General features: G+C 36.8%; 1 protein-coding gene across 12 annotated transcripts in view; it reads right to left on the minus strand.

The window, feature by feature from the left end:
- The window catches only part of TRIP12 (thyroid hormone receptor interactor 12), a 139,647-nt gene that overhangs the window by 75,656 nt on the left and 45,795 nt on the right, over nucleotides 1-18,196 (minus strand). For 7 of the 12 annotated variants that reach the window (XM_019657070.1, XM_019657067.1, XM_019657065.1 and 4 more), the window contains exons 3-4: nucleotides 7,908-8,030; nucleotides 6,199-7,001 (exon numbers count right to left, since the gene is read on the minus strand). In XM_019657070.1, coding sequence (XP_019512615.1) covers nucleotides 6,199-7,001; nucleotides 7,908-8,030 — 926 coding nt within the window. The remainder of the gene's footprint in view (nucleotides 1-6,198; nucleotides 7,002-7,907; nucleotides 8,031-18,196) is intronic. The other 5 variants (XM_019657073.1, XM_019657075.1, XM_019657072.1 and 2 more) reach the window with 3 other exon arrangements.

The raw sequence follows: 18,196 nt of genomic DNA on the forward strand, positions 1-18,196 counted from the left end.
TCTATATTCAAAAAGGTCAGACATTCAAACTCTAAAAAAAATTTAAAAGCTTTTTAAAATCTCATAAGCATTTTTTCTTAGAAAGCAAGAAGATATGTTCCATCAAATGAAATACTAAACCAAGAAGGATACGGAATCTAGAAATCGGAAAGACTGAAGGAAATCCAGAGGCTAAACGCAGTGTAACCAGGCATAGAAGAGCAGCCATCTGAAGTCCTCTTTTCTTCAGAAAACTGAAAACAAATGCATGTGGACAGCCTGAGAAAAGACTCAGGCAATTAGTAGTAGAGTTTGGAGTTGAGTGGTGGGTTCACGGAAGAGTAAGGAAACAACTACAAAATGATTATTAAATTCGGGGGGGGGGGGGAATGTGTAAGAAAGGAGAAGTTTCTACATGACTCTGTAAATAGCATTTATGTAACCATAGAAACACTGAGCATTGATCATGACAGGGAAAATGAGGAGCATGTACAGTATGCGTTTGGCAGGTGAAGAGGTGGTGTGAATCTTCCATAAAGGGCATGCAATAAGCGCTCACACCGAAAAATATCAACAAGTAGACAACTGAGCACACAATTTAGAGATGCTTAAAATAAAAACGAAAATAATCAGCTCTGGGGAAGGTAGACAATGTGGCAAGAAGACTGCTTTTTAATAATAAATCTCAAATAACTTGACTTTAACCTGCAATTAAGCACTGATAAATATAAAAACTTTTTAGCAGGATATACACACAAGGAAAGGTAGTTCCCCTTGATAAAATTAAGTGACTTTGTATTTTTCTTCTTTGCATGTTTTGGTATTTTCTGGATTATCCTTTTTTAAATAATATTTTATAATCAAGCGTCAAATATTACAGAAGTTCAAATATAAAAGATCAGTTTGCAGTTTTCCCTAACTTACATATAAGTTTAATAAAATGTAATTTGACTAAATTAATTCTTATTTTAACCTGGCATACAAAAATTCACACCGTGGTTGTTTAAATTTCACAATATAAAACAAAACCTTAAAGAGGCCAGTGAAACTTGTTTCCATTTAACCTTTTTTTAAAATTTGGCAACCCACTTTTTAAATTTTAATATTTTTTTAAAGCTACAAATATATTAGGAATCACTACTGGTAATCTTTCAAAGTGGTTGCATATTAGAACTATTCAAGTTTTAAGTTTAAATTATTTTAACAGCACTCTTACAGAAAATTTTTAATGCTCAACCCTTTTCCCTTTAAGCTCCTCACCCAATACCTCACAAGGCTATAAGATAATTCAAGTTTATAAACTCAATAGGGATGGCCCTACTAGATCCAACAACGTGAAACCAAGAGTTTAACTTCTTTCTCCTGCTCAACTCATTCTTATTACCTCCCTCCAAGCTATAAGTGCCAAGGACCATGCCTCAGGCAGGTGGAAAGAGAGTCCTAATCTAAGCAGAATTACCTTTCCAGAACCCAGCATCTGCCTGATTCTTAGCTAATTCTACTAATGGCCACAGGCTGCATTCAAGTCACCAGAAGAGTGTGGAACTCAAGCTGCAAATAAGCTGGTAACTACTGCTGTTATGAATACTGTGCACACAATACCCACTTTAAATAATGAAGAAACTACATCTACAAACAGACACATCAGACTGGGAATAGAATACCTTTAAATGTTTCTATAAATACGTTCCATAATTACCCAAATTTTGATCACAAGTTTTTTTACATTTCTATGTCATCCATAACCTTCTACTATTCAGACAGTACACACTTTTACTTTTAAATAGTCAAAGTATTTCAAAATTAGCTTAATTTAAAAAGGTAGATTAACAAAACATATTTTGAAGCCAAATGAATTATAAAAGTATCTTTAAATATTATATTTAAAATATTATAAAAACATTTTTTAAATCATTTATATCACCACTGGTTTTACATTTGTGCTATGTAAGTTAAGAATGTCTGTGTGCTTAGGTTAAACAACTCACAGCAAGAATAATTAATTTCTTAATGCATATTAATAACTGTCACATAACACTATCTTTTCTGGGATATTCTCAAGACTTCTACCAATTGATTCAGGGTGACCTTTGTCCCAGAACTATTTTGATCAGCTGCAGCTTGCAAGCCACAAGGCTTCAGGAAGCCCATCAAAAACCTAGCTGTTGCACTAGTTCTCCTGCCAGCCCTAGTTCTTCACCAGGAACTTGTTCATCAGCCTGTTGCCAAAGCAGCACACACCAGAAAAGGTCTTACTGCTTAAGTGTCCTAACTAAATGTCGTATTTCCCAAAGTGTGCTCCAGGTAATAAGCGATCAAATAAATTTATAAAATACTGAGTTATGCAGAAGGTACCATAAGATTTCTCACAGCTTTCCATATGTTAATACATATCCTGAATCTTCCTGAGTAATATTTGACCACAAGGAAATGGGTTTCACAAAGCATCAAGTAGTTATTCCTACAATTTGGAAAAAATTTGCTTGACAATAAAGCTTTACTGACCAATCATACCCTAGAATGGGCCTTTACCTGAGGAAACATCACATTCTAATTAACAGGTTCAGGGATTCTTAAAATTTGAAAAAAAACAAATAATCTACCCAATTTGGCACGCTTTCTATCTCACAAAGAATTTTCCATTTTTCAGATAATTTACAGATTTTGTTTCCCAGAGATAAACTAATCAAAAATCTGCCTCTCAACTTCTACCCACTGAATCCAATTCTGCAGCCTGGTTAATGTTTAAAAAAAAAAAAAAATGTAACAATTCCTGATGCATATAAACGTCCTTCAAATATATGAAACTACTCTCAATTCACCTTACTTTTATGGTACTTTAATTTTACAAGGCTGTTTTCACATATATTCATTCTTTCATTTATGCTTCATAAGAATGAGTATTAATATTCTACAAGTCAGATTAGGGATTAGGTTGCTAAGGATTTGCCCAACCTCACAAAACTATCAGGAAATACCATAACTTTAAATCAGGGTCTTCCAAATCTAAAGATAGCTACTCCTTAAACTGACAACACTACTCTGCATGTTTTCTGTCTGGTGCGCCCTAAGTTTAGTAATGCATCCCTTTATTAAGCACTATGCTAAGCATCCTCACATATTTATTTATTCTTCAAATAACTATTATGACCATTTTATAATGAAAAGGTTACAAACTTTCCCAAAGTCAACAGCTGATAAAACGGCAGAACTAGGATTCAAATCCAGTTTTCTTAGCTCTATATTAAGAGCTCTCTCTCCACAAAATATCATTACTTGAAACCCCGAGATTCCCCTAAGATACCTCATTTTGCACCTATAGTCTTAAATAAAATTACCAAGGACTGCCAATTCTCTTGCAGTATTGCTTGTTACATAAACTCTTTCCTGAAGTGATACACTTCATCATGCCTAAGGTTCACCTTGCCTCTTTGACTTCAGGAAGCCTTTCTAGCTTTGCTCCCCCAACCTACTCAATCCTTTGAGTCCCATTCTCGCAAGTGATTTCTGAATCAGATGGCCTGGATTTGACTCTTGGCTCTATTACTTCTTAGTTCTGTGACCTTGGACAGGTCACTTGACCACTGACCCTGAGTTTCCTTACCTGGAAAGTAGGAACAGTAGTACCTGCCACGCAAGTCTGATGAGGAATAAATGAGATGATCCATGTAAAATATTTACAAGTTGTCAGGCATTTGTAAGCACATTAAATATTTCTTATTATTGTTTTGAAATGCTTTCCACTTATTTGAAAAGAAGTATATAGTGAATGGGATGATCTGAATCCCTGGTTCACACAGTATTCATTCCTAAGGATGAATTGATCAATACCAATAAAGAAGAATCATATAAAACCTTGTCTCCTATGGGATCTTAATATCCCAGAGGAGATCCAAAGATATTCCACCAGTAATACACAGAAAACTAACATAGGTAAAAAATACAGCCTCAAAGTTACACATTCTGCCATGTTTGAATCCTAACTGCCACTTATGAGATGTTACTCAGGCAAGTTATTTCACCTTCTTGGAATAAATTTTCTTAATAACTATCATCATCAAGCACAATTTCTTTTCTTTTTAGAAAATTAAACTTGACTGCATATGTAAAATGCTTGGCACTTACAAGATACTAAACAAATACTGGTTCCTCTCGTTTCAACAGCTTAGACTATAATTAGAGCTTAGAACTAGGACAGTGGCAGTGAAAATGGAAAAGCGGTATTAGTGACCACAGAACACACACAGACTTTAAACTACTAAGTCAGTTCGTGACCATGTGCAGAGTGCGTTTGATAGAATATTTAGACTGGTTTAATTATGGCACAAGGAAACGTCAAAACTCTCTGTAGTTCCTGATAGAGGGAAACTTCACAACCAAGGAAACCCCACTGTTCACTGGTAGCGTAGGGCTTTCTTTTAAAAACCATGTTAAGTGAGTTCTCTCTAAACAAAAGAAAGCTGGTCTCTGAGAAGAGTTGAGGACATAACACTCAAGAACAATTTGCTCTCACCTGGTCCTGGACCCTCCTAGAAATAGAGTTGAAAAAGCTGAGCTCTTCAAATGAGGCAGAAGGGAAGGCAGAAAGGCGAGGAGTGAATCCCATGAAACGTGCTGCAAACTCAACCTGGCCCACTGGCTGTGGAGTTCGCACAGCTACAATGGACATGGACACGGACACACGGACGGACAGACAGACAGACGGACGGACGGACGGACGGACGGACGGACTCACGCACGCACGCACGCGCACGCGCGCGCACACACACACACACAGACACACACATGCTTCCACTTCACTTAAAAGCAGAGAGTAAGAGGAATAAAAGTGGAGACAGGTAACTCCAATTGTCAAGAAAACCTTGGCAGGACCAATTTTTAAGTTGGCTGTACCTTTTTAAACCATCCTTTTCTTTCCTTTGGACTTGAAGACACTAAAATCTTAATCTTAAGCCAATACGGATACCTTCAAATTGAAAAGATTTTATACAGATGTACTACATATATAAAATACCAAATAGAACAAAATTCTACAATCTAGGAGTATAAGATGTTACCGTCACAATAACTCTGCTAAGATTTTATTTAGTGTCTACTTGTATTCTTGTCAAAGTTTAGCTAATATTGAATAAACTGAAAGTAGTTCTAGATTGCAGGGTTAAACTAAACAGAGCTAACAGTCAGTTCTAATCCAATATTAGGTTACACCGATTCAATATTCACTAAACTCTGAGAAGAGTAGTAGACGCTATATAAAATATGCTAATAACCAAGAAAAAGTTCTAGCCCTATCAAAATGAGAATCTGAAATTTTCTATGAGAGCTCAAAAGGAGAAATGATGGTCAAAATAAAGCTCCTGGTTAAATATTACAGAAATGAAATACCTAAAAATTTGTGCTTTTTAGATTTCTCAAAACAGAAAAAAGAAAGAAAAAAAAAACACTTGAGCACTACAGCAAGTGCATAACTGAAAAGGTTCAACAGTTCTAATCAGTTCTAATAAAATAAACATCTAGCTTCCTAAAGAAGTCTTTTGGAAAAAAGAGAGGAAGAATGTGCCTCAAGACCCCTTTCTCCCCCCTGGTTTGATTCTTCACGTGAATGTATTAATCTCAAACATTAGTTCTCTCTACTCCACTACAAGCTTCAAGAGGACACTATTCTTCCCATTTACCTAGGACACAGTGCACAGAACATAAAAGGTATTCATCTTCAGAGTAAACTCTTTAAAGGCCATAAAATATTACATGTGAATAAGGTTTAATTATACTAGGGTACATTGATTCTAATAACTTAGCTCAGTGTTTCCATACATCAAAAATATATAACATCAAAAAGATTGATCTCCAATCTTGGTCAACAGCAACTCATAACTAGAATAATTTTGTATGTGGTTATAGAAGAAAATCCAACTTGATGTCCCACCCTGATATTAGGAAATAATTACCAGATCATGCAACAACAAAGAAAGATACAGACACTAAAACGTGATGGTTTATTAATAAGACAGCATTCCTTATCTTCATAAAACTAAATGTGGTATCAATTATTATGTGCTGTTATGCAGATACAAGTAAGTAATAAATCTAAGACTGTCTCAGACTGGGGGAGGAGGGATGGGGAAGGACCTGACTACCTTGAACACATGATCATTTTTGACAAACCAAGAGAAGCTATCTTTAATCTAAAGGAAAAAAATGATCTTTCCATAAACTTACTTGCTAATTTGGCCTGTAATCCGGAAGGTCCAGGTTTTGATGTCTCTGACTTAGAAGACCCTGGAAGAGACAGTTTTGTTTTAGGAAGGCTAACTTTAGGGCTGAAACGAGCAGCCCAATCAAATTTTGAAGAGCCACCAGTTTTACTCTGTTCCTTTTCCCTGCTACTTCTTCTGGGACTGGGGCTGGAGGCTGAACGGGAACGCCTGGCTTTGTTCTGGTCTTTCCCTTGTTTCACCCTGGCACCTGGTGGAACAGTGGAGGAGGCCGAGGCTACAGCAGAAGACGAGGAGGAAGTAGAGGCAGCAGAAGAAGAGTCGGTGATGGCGCTACACCCAGCTTTGGCCGAGGCGGCTGATTTTGAAGCCAGCTTGGTAGGTTTTGCAGATCTCTCTTCGGCACCCGTTGATTCAGACACAGAACCACTCTTTATACAAGAACTCTCTGTCCTCTTTCTTTTCTGACTCCGTGAACTACCAGTGGCCCCACTCTTCCTGGTATGGGCCTTGCTTGTTGATGGCGACTGTGCAGATTTCAGTTTTTGCTCCTGGTCTAAATGTCTCTTCTTTGACTTACTGTGTGGTTTGTTTGTTTCTGAGGGAGATTCAGTATGCTGAAGTGCTTTGGGTTTCTTTGCAGAGCTAGGAGAATTGGTCCTGTTGTAGTCTGGACTAGCACTGCGTTTCACTCCTCGAGAATTGTCTTTCTTAGGCACCTGCCCCGTTTTCTGCCTTTCTGAAGTATTGGCTCTGTCTGGATCCTCTGGTTGTGGAAGTATGACAGCAGATGATGAACTGCAGCTTCTAAGAGGTTAGATAAGAAGAGAGTTAATATCAGCCTGCCATCATTAAACCTATCATATAATACTTATTTGTTAACTTCTCGAATCTGTGAAAGTATTTAAAAAAAAAAAAAAGTACAAAAGTTTTCCTGGTAAGTCCAGTACTAAGTGAACATAGCTTTTCAAATGGTTCAAAATAGGGGACAAAAAAAAGCGGATGTGACTCTGGATGGTAAAATATGAAAAGAGCTGGTTAATTCTTTAGCCCAAAGTTTATTGACACTAACACTTCTAATAACAAAACAAGAACTAAGATTACAAGAAAAAGAATGCTTAGTAGTTCAGAACCAGTCGAAACTAGAATGTTGATGCTCTACTTACAAATACAACTTTGTTCAAGCTTATATAAACAAGCATTAAATTACTTTCAAAATGAAGGTTAGAAATTTTTGTATTGTATTATTAAAATTTTACAGTTACATTCTTTTCCAAAGACTTCTACCAATTAGATCTTAAATCACTGACCTCTCACTCTGATAATTAAAAACTAAAGAAAATGGTAAAATGGCATTTCAGATGCCTATAATGGCTTAAGCAAAAGGGAAACCTCACAGCTCTCTAACTAAAAAAAAATAATAATAATAAAAAAATAAAAAATAAAAAAGTAAAAAGTCTAGGGCACGTTGCACCAACATCATGCAAAGTTGATGAACTACTGGGTTGTCGGAAAAGTCATGATGTATTTTTTCTGTTTTTCGTTGCAAAAATGCGTCACGACTTTTCCAACAATTGAATATTAATGCAAAAAGTTACACTCAGAGAATAATGAAAACACGCATCATAACACTTTGGTAAGTTTTAATACTATGCAACGATTCATATGCAAATAATTCTGCCTTGAAAATGTATAAGCAATGTGAAGATTTACCTTTTAGAAAGGTGTCCCCTTGACAGTTCAGTAGTATTAGACTGCACTTTGGGTGCCTTAGAATTAGATTTTCTACTCTCAGGAGGGCTATATCCCTTATGTTTTGCCTGCCCTAAATGTGACCTGTCAGCAGAAAATCAAAACAGAAGTCTATCAGGAAAGTGAGATGCAAATACAGTACTAAAAGTGAAATATTTTTTTCATTTAAAAAAAAAAAGCTTCCCAATTCATTATCGACTCTATCCTTTTCACAAATATTTCTATAATTAAATTATTATTCTACCAAATAATCTAGCAAAAGAAACTTCCTCTTAGAACCAACTCCCTCAATACCGAAGTTAAGATTTTTTTATTACCAGTTGTCATAATTGCATAGCAACATAATAGCTGCTTAAACAATAATGAATTTTTCAGCAATTTTACTGCAGACATTCAAATATGCTCAATTTTTGCAAAAAGCAAATCTGGACTTAGATCTAACCACTACTTTTAATAGACAATGTAACTATTATAGCTTCAAGTTTACAGAAATGGCAATTTGTGATCCCTACAATGATAGTGATGCTCAATCTGTACATTGTAATTCAGGTTAGCACAGTAAATGTAGAAGCAAATGAAATCAATTCTCAAACTGATTTTACACAGAAAAATCATTAGAAACACTAAATAGTAAATAAACTTAACATGAAATCAATAGAGATATTTGCTAAGAATTTAAAGCCCTAATCAGTAGAAAGTACGTGAAACACCAAGTCCTAGAGAGAAAGAATTGACAACAAAATATTCTAAACACATTCAAAAGAGTCCATCATTGATATATGGCTGGGTTATATTTAAATAAATCAAATCCTTATGTCAGCACTGTTAAGAGCAAGTTTGAGGGACATGAGATTTACATAAGCAAAGGAAGCATGCACTGATATGTACCCAGAAAGGCTGGTGTTAACAGAGGTGAGATGCTAATATTAGCAGATGCAATTTATGTAATTTACAGCCCACATCCATGTAAATCATGTAAATGTCATAAAAGAGTATACTCTAATGAGAATAAGAAAGTTTCACTGGGCCGGCCAAGTGGCGCGTTGGTTAAGAGCTGGCTTGGGATGCCAAAGGGCCCCGGTTCGAATCCGACATATGAGGGCCAGTGACACTGTCCTCTACAGCTAAGATGCTGAACAACAGCTCAACCTGGAGCTGGGCTGCCATGAGTCGCTGGCAATGGCAGGGGGGTGGCCATGGGCTACCATGGGTAGCCAGCAGCCAGCGTGAGCGGCCAGCAGCCGCAGTGAGCGGCCATCCAGAAGCCGGTGACTGATCTGCCTCACCCGGGAAGAGCGCAATGATGGTGCCAACTTGGGCCAGCGAAGCAACGTCCTCCACAACTAGATTGAAGAACAAAACGACAGCAACTTGTCTGTTCCCCTTCCCCCAATTCCCCAATAAAAATCTTAAAAAAAAAAAAAAGTTTCATTAATACCAAAGCTGTTTACTTTGCTAAAAAGAATTCTAAGGTTTTCATTCTGAACACCATCTCAAAGTAACTTAGAAGTCGCTGAAAACCTCACACAAAAATTCTAACTGAATCTGTAAGGACGTCATACAGTTCTTAACATATCATACAAGTTCCACCACCTCTTTAAAAAGATGATCTAAGGTTTCTTTTCTTAGTATCTTTATTTTTCTTCCATTTTTCCAGAAGGATTCAATACTGGATTCTTGAAAGAAGTGAAATTAGCTTCTCAATGGAAGAAAGTATTTCTTGGATCTGTAATATCATTTTCATTTTTAAGGTTCTAATCTATAATAGCATTACTTTCTAAAGACAAAAATAAATCAACTACTAGAAAACTCTAGGTTAGTCTTTCAAGTGTCTTAGTCTTCATTTTAGTACTGAATATGTTTTTCTTCAAGGTATATACTTTCTCTAGGTATAGCCAAACTGGACCTTGTAAGATTTTTATACACTGTTATTTCGTTTTTATTTTTCCTGGATACTCTTCCACTGCACACTAAAATTTTGCTATATCCCATGAGTTTCTTAGTAGAGAGATTTTATGTCTAGGACTTGCTTTTGTTTTTATTACATGTCTAGTAAACATACCTGAGTTCTACCCCTTTGTTTGAGGAAATAAGACTGAGAAAAATTTTAAATCATTTCATTGTTATTACTTTAGAAGATATAATGTTACGTTTTCAGGGTATACAATTTACAGTAATCTGCCATGTATAATGCGCACTTTTTCTCCCAAATTTGTGAGGGGAAAAATAAGGGTGCACATTATACATGGGTAGTACTAATTCCATATCTATGAAACGTTTTTAATTATTTATGCTTATGAATTTAAAAGTGTAATTCCAGAAATCAATAATGATATCCATATGCAAAATAATACCCTGGAATACGATAATCGGTTTTGTTGAACTTACAACGAACTTGAAACAAGGAAGAGTTCTTGGCCTTCTATGATGCATAAATATTGTAAATTTGTTACCGGTACATAAAATTTCTTGTACCTTGTAGCTGTTCTTGTGTTTTGTAATTATTACATAAACTTTCTTGTACCATAATACGTTAAAAAATGCTAAAAGTCCCTTTAAAATACAAAAAACAAATACCTAAATGTAAACAAACAAAAATTTGAATTAAAAAACTAAAATGAAAGATCTTTTTCCTCAAAAGTTTGGGCCAAAAACATGGCAGCGCATTATACATGCCAAAAGATGGTAATATCCATGGAACAATATTTATAAATTATGTCATCCAGGTTCTCTACAGTCTTAATTTCATAAAGTTTGCTATAGATCTATTTTTTAATGGGATCCCAATTTCTACTTCAATTATAAAATTTAAAAGTCCTTAATATACTTCTTAATCCTAATTTTTAAAAAATCATACTTAAAACAATTTTATCCACTCAAAGCTATGCAACTTTGTGATAATTTAAGATAGTTAAATATTCAAATGTCAGTCCTAAAAAAAGTCATAATATATCCCCAATAAATCTCAAAAGTAATTAATATTCATTTTCTTTGTCAACAGAATTAATCAGCATCAGCCTAACGTTGGTCCCGCTGGAGAGGTAGCAGTCCTCCTCTTTTAAACACAAATAATGTTTCTCTGACCTTAAAATACATCTAACTTTATATCCATCCAAATCTACTCCTGCATTTTTCATGTCCCTACCAACACCTTCAATAAATTAAAGAATTTAGCAGGTGAACTCTCAATATCAGAATACCAAAAAAAGTAAATATCCAATCACCTTAGAAACTGAGGTTCACAAAAGTGGTTTAAATCCAATAATGCCCACAGTGATTTGATTCTGCCTTTCCTGAAATTATTGTAAGTGTGATATTCTCAGTGAGGTCTGGTTAAAAATATATTTTTAAAATATTGTAAAATACTGATCATTACTATCATTCTGCATGGTCTTAATACATTTTCTGTAAAGGGCAGTAAATACTTTCAGCTTTGTGGGCGATACCATGTGTCACAAAAACAGGTACATAAATAAATTTGTGTGGCTATGATCCAATCAAATTTTTATTTACAAAAACAGGCAGTAGGCTGAATTTATCCCTTGGGTCATAGTTTTCTAACCCTTGGCTTACCACAAGAGGAATAAGCAACCAAATGAGACCTTAAAGTAACAACATGGAGTGTCCCAAAGTGGAGCTCTATTTTATTATACCCCTTTATAAATTATTAATGCTCAGGTTGCTACAAACCTCCATAAAATAATGACCAATCTAGAGTAGCCAATTAGAGTATCATAGTATTCAGCACTAAATGAACCTTGATGCCTTTTAGTTCATTTTACCAACTCGCTGATTTATCGAACCTTAATTCTCAGTATCAATTTTTATTAAAAAGCATTAACTAAGATCAAAATTTATATATTCACTATAAATAAAATTTGTAAAACAGCACAGTAAAATTCATGACAAACTCTTAGGTACCACCAGAATGAGCCCATTTAGTAAATAAAGTATAGCCCAAGGACAGGTGGGTGGGTGGGGGTGGGGGTGGGTGATTCAGGAGCTTCTGTATCAAGTAAGGATGTTCCTGAAATAAACTAACATTGTGCAAAATCACCCACTAAAAATCACTGAGCTAATGATGAAAATAGGATTGGGCACAGAGTGCTCAAACCTGTTATTTTTCTAAGGAGTGTCCTAACAAACACATCATCAATTTTAATAAAAGATTAAATCTCCACTATCACTTGCACCAATAATCACAGTTGGTCCACTCTTTGGAGTCTTATTTTTATACTTTCTCCTTTAAGTGTAAACTTTCAAAGAGGTTTGAAGACCAGGTTCAACAAAATTAAAAATACATTTCCGGGAGAGACTTTCCATTTTGACATTTCTTTCTGTATAAAAACAGGAGTAAATGGTTTTGAGCTTCCTAAAAGTGAAAAGTGTAGCGGTTCTAGAAGCCACTGAACAAGCTATCCTGTACTACATGATTTCTTTAAATCATTTCTGCAAGATTTTCAGATTTTTCGTAAGATCTTCGTAGATTACCAAATTTTCTTTAATTGAAAGATCTATACCCATTTCAGTTCCTATATTAACAATGTAGGGAAAACTGCCTGGGAATCAACGCTACTTCCATGCTATATTGACATCCTTTTCCTCTTTTCCAAGTGTATGTGGGCCAAATCACATTAAAAAAACCCACACTGCAAAAGAACAGGCTATAATCAGCTCTGGGTTATATGCTTTCTTGAAAGCAAGTCTCAGCTGCCTCTGGTTCACCTTTGCGCAAATTGTAATGACTGCCCCTTTTAAATACTTTAATTTACTTTTACAGGTTATTTAATAAAATCCTTGGTAGTTCAAAGTATTAAAAACCATGTCTAGTCCAGAAGATATCTAAGAGGCCAAAACCTTGTATCAAAGAGCACATTTTTATCTTAAAGTTAGGCAAAATGAGAAAAGTGGCTAGTTACATTAGCTAGTTAATTCCTTATATTACATACAGGTCTTCAATTTTGTTTAAAATTAATTTCTATGCCAGACATATTCACAACTCAAAAACATGTACATATTACCAAATAGAAATGATTTGGGGCTTAATTACATCTTCAAATTTATGTGTATACAGATATACACACATTTTTATGCTTTTGTATTTTATTTAAAAGCATAAAGTTATTACATTATAGTTTTGTCTTTCAAAAATTAAATGCTTTGCTTATAACACTATAAAATCCATATTATAAATAAGCCACCAATTTTCAACAATCAAGGTGGCAAGTTCATTTGAGCCACTTTAAACAAAAAACTCACTACTGTTCTCTTTAAAATGAACTGTTTTTTGTTTATCTATTTTGATCACAAAACTGAAGCTGATTTAGTCTGACCAACGTTCCTATGTTTAGTTATGGCAAAATGCTAACCCAATTGATTCTGTAGTTTAAAGAACTCCTTGTTATCTTACAAAGCAGTGTTTTTAAACATCAGTGGTTCCTACCCTAGGGAGCATTTTGAAAACATATGTTGGGGAACAGGAGTGTTATTGGTATTTACCAGGTGTGAACTAGAGGTAGGAGATTTCATGCAATACTCAGACAGTCAGACACAATGAAAAACGGTTGCTTTAGTGCTGGTAATGTGTGAAGACCTTATGAAAAAACATGAAATGTGACCGTGACATGGATGAAAAATGGGCTTATAATTTCTCAGATTTGTTTTACATGGTTTTTTATTTTTATGTTAAATTTTCCAGCAATGCTTGAGAATCAACAGAAGATTATATTTGTTTTTGGCAGCTTTACCAAGAGTCATGAATCATTTTGAAAAAGTCCACAATGAAAATCTGCTTATGGCATTTAAGTCTGTTGTTGTAGCTGTCACATTCAATAAATTGAAATACAGATGCAAGCATCTGAATATGTTAGCTTGTGTCAATGTACCCAAGAATTTATCTGAGATAATGTTATTTTGTTATCAACTGTTTTCCAATTGTTTATTTTTACCTTTGTAAAATTCTCATACATTATGTTGATGATTTTAAACTGTTTGGGCAGGCAGTTTATGTAGTTCTTAATTCAAGACACTAAAGGGGCATCATAATAAAGATATTACATTATATGATAACATGATATAGTGGAAGCATCGAGAATGACTGTACTCCTTTCAACAGATTCGGCAGGTTTGCCAACTCAAATATTAGCGAGTCATGACAGGGCATCTAGATATGAATGACACGCAGTCTAGTCCCTGCCCTCAAAGAGGTCAGGGTCTCATAAAACAAAGTCATCTACCAGGTGCTATCAAGCGCCCAACAAAGGGAGAAATTAACTTAGTGAAGGAAAAGGCAGGCTTTCTAGGCCACATGGCATCTTAACCACACCCTGAAGGATGAAAAGCTGGGGAAAAAAGAGCATTCCAGTCAAAAGCAGAATATACACAAAGGCAGAGACAGGAAATTATGAAACCCTAATGGCACCTGGTAAATGATAAGAATTTCCCTGAGCACAGAGACATTAGCAAACAAGGTTGAAAGGACAGGCTAGGGCCTAAATGCCTTGTGGAAGGATCTAAATTTTGTCCTTAGTAACAGTTTTTAATAACAGACTGACAGGGTTAGAAGCAGTTAGCCAAAAGCAAAAATTGTATATGTTCGCTCTCTGGTCAGCTAGCTCCATGTCTGGGAGTGTACTTTCTTTTACCAATAAACTTCTGCTGTTCATGCTGCACCATAAAAAATAAAAAATAAAATAAAAATTATATATGTTCAATGATCTGGGTATATTGAGGATGGGTGAGTAAACTACAACACACATGTTCTTGTGTAAAAAGGCAGAGAGATTGAATGTAATCAAAACCATGGGAAAAGATGGCCCCTAAGTAGAATCTTACAGTTCAATTTACTTTCACCCCCCGAGTTCAAAAGTAAATGAGTGATTAGTGACAGATTAGTGATGCAGTGTTGAACAGTCCATGGACTACACTGGCTTTTATCAATTCCTTGGTAAAAACGGAGAAAGATGACCACAGAATAAATACTTTCAAAGGTGTGATTACGTGATAAGCATTATATTAATTCTTTAAATACATTATCCAATGTAATCCTCAAAAGACACCCAAGGCAGGAATATATTTCCATTTTAAGTATTTAGAAAGTGAGGCTTGCCCCAAATCACACAGCTCCTAGGCAGAAAAAGTACTCCAGTCTCCCTAAATCTGAAACACCACAGCTACATCTAGGGGTTCAGTAGTCAAAGCAAAAGGCCTGCATCTATGGTTGGTAAATTTTTCCTATCCATGCTGGTAGTTCTTCCCCTAAATGTAAATAGGTAAAAGTAAGTGCCTTGGGCCGGCCGAGTGGCGCGATGGTTAAGAGCTGGCTTGGGACGCCAGAGGGCCCCGGTTCGGATCCCACATATGAGGACCAGTGACACTGCCTTCTACAGCTAAGATGCTGAACGGCAGCTCAACCAGGAGCTCGGCTGCCGTGAGTCGCCGGTGATGGCGTAGGCTGCAGCCCCTGCTGCAGTGGGTTGCCATGGGCTACCGTGTGTAGCCAGCAGCCACGTGAGCGGCCAGCAGCTGCCGTGAGTGGCCGTCCAGAAGCCAGCGACAGACCTGCCTCGCCCGGGAAGAGCGCAATGATGGTGCCAACTTGGACCAGTGTAGCAACGTCCTCCATAACTAGACTGAAGAACAAAAGGACAGCAACTAAAAAGTGGTGTGAACTTCAGATTCCCTCAATATTGAGGGACAGAAGAATCAGGGCAAATCTTCAGTTAAGGACATTAAATAATTTATGCAGCTGACATCTTACAGGTTTCCAACATACTTATGATGTGACTTTTGGACAAATTGCACACTTGATGATTAAAGCAAGAAATATATACTGCAAAGAAAATTGTAAGACATAAAATATTACTTTGTTGGTCCCATAAAGAACTTAATACAGTTCTATTATATTAAAAATCCAATGTGCATAACTTCCAAGTAAAAAAAAGTAACCTCTGTTCCTTCTTAGACCAAGGCAACCATGCTACTATTTAACACAACACTATATAAAGGCCAATGGCCTGATGAGACAGACTAGCCTTATAGCATTACCAAAGCAGCGCGTAAGGTACATACACATGGTTCTACAGCTAAGATTCACCACTGATGAAAGCAGCCAAGCCCAAGTTACCTGGCCAAACCTATTATAAATTGCTTTTAAAAATGATTTCAGGGCCGGCCGAGTGGTGCGTTGGCTACGAGTTGGCTTGGAATGCCAGCTCTGAGCAGCAGGGCCACAGTTCGGATCCCACATGAGGGCCAGTGACGCTGCGCCCTCTACAGCTAAGATGGTGAACAACAGCTCGACCTGGAGCTGGGCTGCTGTGAATCGCCAGCGACGGCGAATGTTGCAGTGGGGCTGGCCGGCAGCTGGCGTGAGCTTTCAAGAGCTGCCCTCCAATGGCCTGCGAGCAGCTACCTCACCTGGGAAAAGCACAATGATAATACCAACATGGGCCAGTGAAGCGACGTCCTCTACAACTAGACTGAAGGACAAAAAGACAGCAACTTGTCTGTTCCCCTTCCCGGATTCCCCCACGCTGTTCCCTTCCCTCAATTTCCCCAATAAAAATCTTTAAAAAAAAAAAGATTTCAATTTAGTCCTAAGAAACAATGACGTTCTTTACACATCACAGCATGTCTCCCCTTAACATTCTTCTCCTCCCAAAGATGATGACACTTGAACTTCCATCTGAGCAAAGGTCAGGATGAAAAAAGAGAAAGAACACAAGGAATATAAAAAAAGGCTCCCATATGCTTAAGCAAGTAGAGTGAAGAGAACACATCATATCTATGGCTATGTTGCACTAAGTAAAATTTGGGGACACAAATGGGCTGTTGTAGATATGGGAGTTAGAATTTTAAAATGATGTTTAAATAGCCTGTGGTGGCTCTAATGTGCTGTTTACAAATATTGTATTTCTCCTTTGTCCAGCAACATGGTAGAATGGTACTTGCTGAACCACTTGGAAGTTACATGCAGCCATGTAACTTGCTCTGATCACGGGAATGTGAGTAGAAAGAATCACTTCTGGGGGAAGCCTTGGAGATCCTGAGGGCAATTCACAGTATTATCTTGTCACAGCAACGACACCTGACTACCTCAACATGCAGACATGCAGCAGAGAGCCTCCAGCTGATCCAGGATGAACACATCTTCTAGCGGCTTCATTGTTACATGAATATTTAGGAGCTATCTGTCACTAGAGCATAATCTGGCCCCCTTGTTACACAGCCCATTTAAACCAAGCATTAGTTCAACTCTCCTCCACTTTAATCATCTTTTCATGACCATTTCAGCAAAAGAAGCCACATTTTTTGTGCTTAGAAATGCCAAGGAAATAAATCTCATTTCTTCTACCCTACTCTAGTATTTGTTGCACACCTACTACTTACGATCAAAGTAACAAGTGACAGAAAAAATGAGAAAAAAGTCCAAACTCTGGAAGTAACTAATGATCCCACATGTCAAGTAGAGACAAATATAGCTCCACGTACCATCTGCTTTCCAACTGCTGCTTCAGCCTTCAGAGCCCAGATCAATGAGGTCATCCTCTAGAAATGTTTCTCACCTGACTCTAATAATCACCTACACGGCCATTTCCCCTACTGAGTTGGAACTGCTTGTGACAAAGGCTACTCTCAGTTTTATAACTATCATCTGGCACAGTGCTTACAGGCATGGTGTTCTACAAATAGATAAATACAATCCTATACTGAGTTTGTATTACATGAAGGCAGGACTCTTAACTTTAAAGCCAAAGAGGCTTTATTAAAATACTGCATGTATGCATATCTCCAGAATCAAAACAGCTAAATAATGAGGTCTAGAGAAGACAAGAGTCAGCACAGCTCTAATGAACTAAGGAACTGAAACTTGTCAGAACTTTAATACATACACACTCTCTAATGTATTTGCTTTCCTGTCTGTCCATCTTTTTCCATAGGCTAGAGACATGCAGTTAGCAATTTCAGATTCACACCTTCCCTTTGCCTCCAGAAAGGAAAAAGCTTCCAGTTTTTCCAAGCTTGGGTCATGTGACCTCCAGAGTCCAATCACAGCTCAGAAACATGGAAGACAGCAGATCTCGCCAGCTCTGGCAAAAGGCTAGGCAATAAGTAGCCAGGAGCAAAGTAAAATCACGTTGGAAAAAAGTAACTATCTGGCCGGCCGAGTGGCGCGATGGTTAAGAACTCGCTTGGGATGCCAGAGGGCCCTGGTTCGGATCCCACATATGAGGACCAGTGACACTGCC

Source organism: Hipposideros armiger, unplaced genomic scaffold, assembly GCF_001890085.2.
Source record: "Hipposideros armiger isolate ML-2016 unplaced genomic scaffold, ASM189008v1 scaffold_273, whole genome shotgun sequence".
Lineage (NCBI taxonomy): Eukaryota > Metazoa > Chordata > Mammalia > Chiroptera > Hipposideridae > Hipposideros > Hipposideros armiger.